The 7,017-nt window shown below is 45.8% G+C and overlaps 1 protein-coding gene across 1 annotated transcript in view; it reads right to left on the bottom strand.

Annotated features, from left to right (window-relative positions):
* Positions 1-7,017, bottom strand: part of LOC118389738 (nectin-1-like) — a 33,086-nt gene that overhangs the window by 135 nt on the left and 25,934 nt on the right. The window contains exons 9-11 of the mRNA XM_052529193.1: positions 5,885-6,026; positions 1,469-1,538; positions 1-1,316 (exon numbers count right to left, since the gene is read on the bottom strand). The exon at positions 1-1,316 is cut by the window's left edge and continues 135 nt beyond it. Of these exons, the coding sequence (XP_052385153.1) occupies positions 1,011-1,316; positions 1,469-1,538; positions 5,885-6,026 (518 nt within the window). The 3' untranslated portion in view covers positions 1-1,010. The remainder of the gene's footprint in view (positions 1,317-1,468; positions 1,539-5,884; positions 6,027-7,017) is intronic.

Raw genomic sequence — 7,017 nt, 5'->3', positions numbered from 1 at the left:
TACAGTATACTGACACTCACATACAATCATCATATACGCTGCTGCCACTTCAACTTAGTGGATTGGGCCGTTGCTGACAGGTGTATAAAATTGAGCGTACACCCATGCAATCTCCACACACAAACATTCGCAGTAGAATGGCCTTACTGAAGACCTTAGTGACTTTCAACGTGGCACCGTCAAAGGATGCCACCTTTCCAACAAGTCAGTTAATCAAATTTCTGGCCTGCTAGAGCTGCCCCGTCTACTGTAAGTGCTGTTATTGTGAAGTGGAAATGTCTAGGAGCAACAACGGCTCAGCTGTGAAATGGTAGACCACATAAGCTCACAAAATGGGAGTAGCGTAGTGCTGAAGCGCATATCACCGTGAAAATCGTCTGTCATCGGTTGCAACACTCACTACTGAGTTCCAAACTGCTTCTGGAAGCAACGTCAGCACAAGAACTGTTCATTGGGAGGTTCATTAAATGGCCGAGCAGCCGCACACAAGCCTAAGATCACCACATGCAATACCAAGCATCAGCTGGAGGGAGGTAAAGCTCGCCGCCATTGGACTTTGGAGCAGTGGAAACACGTTCTCTGGAGTTATGAATCACTCTTCATTATCTGGCAGTCCGAGGAATCTGGGTTAGGTGGATGCCAGGAGAACGCTTCCTTCTTGTATGCATAGTGCCAACTGTAAAGTTTGGCGAAGGAGGAATAACGGTCTGGAGCAGTTGTTCATGGTTCAGGCATCTTAGTTCCAGTGAAGGCAAATAATTCAATAACATTGAATTCTGTGCTTCCAACTTTGTGGTAACAGTTTGGGGAAGGCCCTTTCCTGTTTCAGCATGACAATGCCCCCTTGCACAAAACACACTTTAAACACACACACACACACTCATATCTAGGATTGGAAAACATTCTGAGGTCAGTGGATGAACAGAAGATGAAGGAGAGGGGAACAGAAGACAGAGAAAAGCTGTTGGTCCGTGGTCTCTGGAGAGGTGTTACAGGTCAGTGGATACAGGTCAGACATACTGTTCTTTAGGGAAGGTGTAGGGTGCAAGGCCGGGAGGGGGGGATAGGGAGGGGAGGGAAGGATATCTGAAGACAGAGGAGGGATGGGAGGCGGGGGAGAAGGTATTGTTGGAGTGGGTGTAGGCGTGCTGGGAGAGGAAGGAGAGGGGAGGGTTGATAGGTGGAGAGTCGGGGAGGGAGAGAGGAGGGTTGATGGGGGGAGAGTAGGGTTCTGGGTAGTCATCCTTGTTGCAGGCCAGTCGGTAGCTGACATAGTCCGCTGTGTTGGGGAGGTCCTCATACACCCTCCCTGACCGCTGTGAAGAGAAGACAGACAGGTAGATAGTCTGCTGTGTTGGGGAGCACACACAAATACACACACCACAATAACACACAAAAACAAACAGACACACATAGACACACACACATACACACACACACGCACAGACACATACACGCACTCCTCTACCTGGAACTCATCACCAGGTTTTCTCCTGGCAGGAGGAGGAGCCAGTTTAAGAGAAGGAGCAGAGTCTGTCCTGAGAGATGGGCAGAGAGAGAGCGAGAGTGAGAGATAGGAAGAGAGAGAGAGGGAGAGAGTGACAGAGAGAGAGAGAGAGAGAGAGAGGGAGGTAGGGAAATGGAGAGAGAGACAGAGAGAGAGAGGGAGGGAGGGAAATGGAGAGAGAGAGGGAGGGAGAGAGAGGGAGAGGGGAGAGAGGGAAGAGAGAGAGAGGGAGGAGAGAGAGACAGAGGGAGGGAGAGAGAGGGAGAGAGAGACAGAGAGAGAGGGAGGGAGGGAAATGGAGAGAGAGAGGGAGAGAGAGGAAGAGAGAGAGGGAGGGGAGAAAGACAGAGAGAGGAAGGGAGAGAGGAAGAGGAGGAGGGAGAGACAGAGAGAGAGGGAGGGAGAGAGAGGAAGAGAGAGACAGAGAGAGAGAGGGAGGGAGGGAAATGGAGAGAGAGAGGGAGGGAGAGAGAGGAAGAGAGAGAGGGAGGGAGAGAAAGACAGAGAGAGAGGGAGGGAGAGAGAGGAAGAGAGAGAGAGGGAGAGAGAGAGGAAGAGAGACAGAGGGAGGAGAGAGGAGAGAGAGGAGAGAGGAAGAGAGAGACAGAGAGAGAGAGGGAGGGAGGGGAAACAGAGAGAGAGAGGGAGGGAGAGACAGAGAGAGAGGAAGAGAGAAGGAAGAGAGAGAGGGAGGGGGAGAGAAAGACAGAGAGAGGGAGGGAGAGAGAGACAGAGAGAGACAGAGAGAGAGAGAGAGGGAGGGAAGGGAGAGAGACAGAGAGAGGGAGAAGGAGAGAGAGGGAGGGAAAGAGAGACAGAGAGAGGGAGGGAGAGAGAGGGAGAGTGAGACAGAGAGAGAGGGAGGGAGAGAGAGGAAGAGAGAGACAGCGAGAGAGAGGGAGGGAGAGAGAGACAGAGAGAGAGGGAGGGAGAGAGAGACAGAGAGAGAGAGGGAGGGAGAGAGAGACAGAGAGAGAGGAAGAGAGAGAGGAAGAGAGAGAGAGGGAGGGAAATGGAGAGAGAGAGAGAGAGAGAGGGAAAGGGAGGGAGAGAGAGAGACAGAGAGAGAGAGAGAGAGAGAGAGAGAGAGAGAGAGAGAGAGAGAGAGAGAGAGAGAGAGAGAGAGAGGAAGAGAGAGGGGGGAGGGAGAGAGAGACAGAGAGAGTAAAGCAGTCAAATAGAAGTAAATGATTTAAACTATAAATATGCACATAGACCATCAGATCATTTTATTTAACTAAGTCAGTTAAGAACAAATTCTTATTTGCAATGACGGCCTACACCGGCCAAACCCAGACTACGCTGGGCCAATTGCGCGCCGTCCTACGGGATGCCCAATCACAGGTGGTTGTGATACAGCCTGGCTTTGAACCAGGGCCTGTAGTGATGCGTCTTACACTGAGCCGCAGTGGCTTAGACTACTGCGCCACTCGGGAACCCCAAGAAGGTAGTAGGGAAGGGGTGGGAAAGGAATTGACAATCAGTCAGTGAAAGCATTACCTTATTTATCTCTAAATACCACAATGCAAGTGAAGTTTAATCTACTGCGCCACTCGGGAACCCCAAGAAGGTAGTAGGGAAGGGGTGGGAAAGGAATTGACAATCAGCTCTTATCCAGGCATTACCTTATTTATCTCTAAATACCACAAGGCAAGTGAAGTTTAGTCTAGTGCTGTAAGTTGTTTGTCTTTGAATACAGCAGGTAATCCTTCTTACAGTCACTTTATGTATTGAGTTTATTATGGTGGCAATTCGACTAATATTTCACATTGTTCATCTGCATCATTTAAATTGAATATTCAAAACATGAGGCAAAGTCCATTTGATAAATAATCCCAACAACATCTATTGTGTCACCAACTGGTCCGGCCATTTAAATTCACACAGTTTCTAAGGACATATACATAAGGTTTACATACCAAATGTCATGGACATTGGTTCAGTTACAGTTTTTAACAATTACTTTGGCACTAATTTCAGAACCTTGTGGTCATTTTTCAAAACTCTAGACACAAAACTCAAAACGGTCATCACTTGTAACACGTTCTGTCCTATGTTCTAAACATTGCATTGTGCATTCATATCTTTAAAGAAACCTTGCGCTTGCAGAATCATTGGTTCAAATAACTAATTTATCATGAAATACCATAGGAACATTCATTTAGATCACCAACACACAAGATACCGACAGTTTCACTGTGTAGTTGTTCGTACAACCATTAAATATTGTAGTACAAAATATGTGATACATGTTTCATTATGGTACTATGTGTAAATACATCACTGTAAAAGGACTAGTAGAGAGAATACTACAGACACAGTGGAATCATTGAACAAAATATGACATTTATTGATGAAATACAATAAAATCACAACACAGGTTTCTATGAATCAAAGCAAAAATAATTAGCTTCTAAAAAATAAAAAACAGTTAACGGTCAACTGCAGTGTTCCTCACCTGGCTTACTGTAAAACATCACTGCAGTGTTCCTCACCTGACTTACTGTAAAACATCACTGCAGTGTTCCTCACCTGGCTTACTGTAAAACATCACTGCAGTGTTCCTCACCTGGCTTACTGTAAAACATCACTGCAGTGTTCCTCACCTGGCTTACTGTAAAACATCACTGCAGTGTTCCTCACCTGACTGTAATAAGCAAAAACAAAATATTGATTACTGTACTTCTATATATTTCCATCAACCCTGTCTTGTGGATTTGGCCACAGGTTCTCATCCACATCACAATGGATGTTTTCATTAGCCAATCATCTTGGGAAGAATCTTGGGGCGAATCCAGGCCTGGTCTGATAAAATCATGTAGTAACCAAAGAAGTGTTAATAAACACACCCAAATATATGTTGTATTTTAGATTCTTCAAAGTAGCCACCCTTTGCCTTGATGACAGCTTTGCACACACATTCTCTCAACCAGCTTCATGAGGTAGTCACCTGGAATGCTTTTTCAGCAGCCTTGAAGGAGTTCCCACATATGCTGAGCACTTGTTGGCTGCTTTTCCTTCACTCCGCAGTCCAACTCATCTCACCCAAACCATCTCAATTGGGTTAGTCGTACTCATCAGGGTCTGACTGCAGTTCAGCGTCGTAATGACTTCAGTGGGCAAATGCTCACCTTCAATGGCCACTGGCATGCTGGAGAAATGTGGTCTGATTTGAAACTGGATGAATCCCGGTTTCAACTGTACCGGACAGATGGCAGACAACATGCGTCATGTGGGCAAGACGTTTAAAGCTGTCAACATTGGGAACAGAGTGCCCCATGGAGGAGGCGTGGTTATGATATGGGCAAGCATAAGCTACTGACAACAAAAACATTTGCATTTTATCACTAAGAATTTGAATGTACGGGGATACCGTGACGAGATCCTGAGGCCCATTGTCGTGCCATTCATCCACCACCATCACCTCATGTTTCAGCATGATGATGCACGGCCCCATGTCACAAGAATCTGTAAACAATTCCAGAAAGCTGAAAATATCCCAGTTCTTCCATTGCCTGCATAATCACTAGACATGTTACCCATTGAGCATGTTTGGGATGCTCTGGATTGACATGTACGACAGCGTGTTCCAGTTCCCGCCAATATCCAGCAACAATCAACAGCCGGATCAACTCTATGCGAAGGACAAATGGTGTGAACACCAGACACTAACTGGTTTTCTGATCCATGCCCCTTTTTTTTATTTAAGGTATCTGAGACCAACAGATGCATATCTGTTGTCCCAGTCATGTGAAATCCATAGATCAGGGCCTAATGAATTTATTTCAATAGACTGATTTCCTTATATGAACTGTAACGCAGTCAAATCTTTGAAATTGTTTCATGTTGCATTTATATTTTAGGTACAACCACAAATTCAGTGTGGTTCATCTTATGGATGTCCATGAAAGCGATTAGGAGTTTCAAGTTGGTAGTCCTCTGCGGAGTGAAATCCCTGTTATATTGTGGATGAAGAGTTAACTGTCTAACAGAGCATAATCCAGGTTACTCTATCTAGTAACTCATACAAGCAGTACAATCAGATTTTAAAAAACAGATTAAAAATACCTTATAGAACATTGGCACAGACAAATGCATACACATACAGTGCCTTGCTATTCATCCCCCTTGGCATTTTTCCAATTTTGTTTAATTAAAATATGTAATTTAAATTGATTTGTATTTCATGTAATGGACATACAGAAAATAGTCCAAATTGAAGAAGTGAAATGTAAAAAATAACAAAATTATTTTTGACAAAATGTTTCTGTGTGTCAAATTAGAAGAAATGTGACCCTCTCTCAGCTTGAGTTATCTGACCATGTCAAGAAGAATTCAGAAAATAACAATAGGTTTGATAACTAAAGATATACATACGAGTCAGCATCCATCTCTCCCCTCTGTTTTCTCCTGTTAAGAAGCAGCACAGTGATCGCCACGCCCAGAATCAGTCCCACAGCCAATAGCATGCCCAGAACACTGAAGACATCACCCGTTCCCACCTGGGGCAGTGGCTCTTCTACACAGAGAGAAAAAACACAGTTACACACACACACACACACACACACACACACACACACACACACACACACACACACACACACACACACACACACACACACACACACACACACACACACACACACACACACACACACACACACACACACACACACACACACACACACACACACACACACACACACACACACACACACACACACACACACACACACACACACACACACACACACACACACACACACACACACACACACACACACACACACACACACACACACACACACACACACACACACACACACACACACACACACACACACACACACACACACACACACACACACACACACACACACACACACACACACACACACACACACACACACACACACACACACACACACACACACACACACACACACACACACACACACACACACACACACACACACACACACACACACACACACACACACACACACACACACACACACACACACACACACACACACACACACACACACACACACACACACACACACACACACACACACACACACACACACACACACACACACACACACACACACACACACACACACACACACACACACACACACACACACACACACACACACACACACACACACACACACACACACACACACACACACACACACACACACACACACACACACACACACACACACACACACACACACACACACACACACACACACACACACACACACACACACACACACACACACACACACACACACACACACACACACACACACACACACACACACACACACACACACACACACACACACACACACACACACACACACACACACACACACACACACACACACACACACACACACACACACACACACACACACACACACACACACACACACACACACACACACACACACACACACACACACACACACACACACACACACACACACACACAC

The sequence above is a fragment of the Oncorhynchus keta genome, chromosome 11 (genome assembly GCF_023373465.1).
Source record: "Oncorhynchus keta strain PuntledgeMale-10-30-2019 chromosome 11, Oket_V2, whole genome shotgun sequence".
Taxonomy (NCBI): domain Eukaryota; kingdom Metazoa; phylum Chordata; class Actinopteri; order Salmoniformes; family Salmonidae; genus Oncorhynchus; species Oncorhynchus keta.
This window is presented reverse-complemented; position numbering and strand designations above follow the sequence as displayed.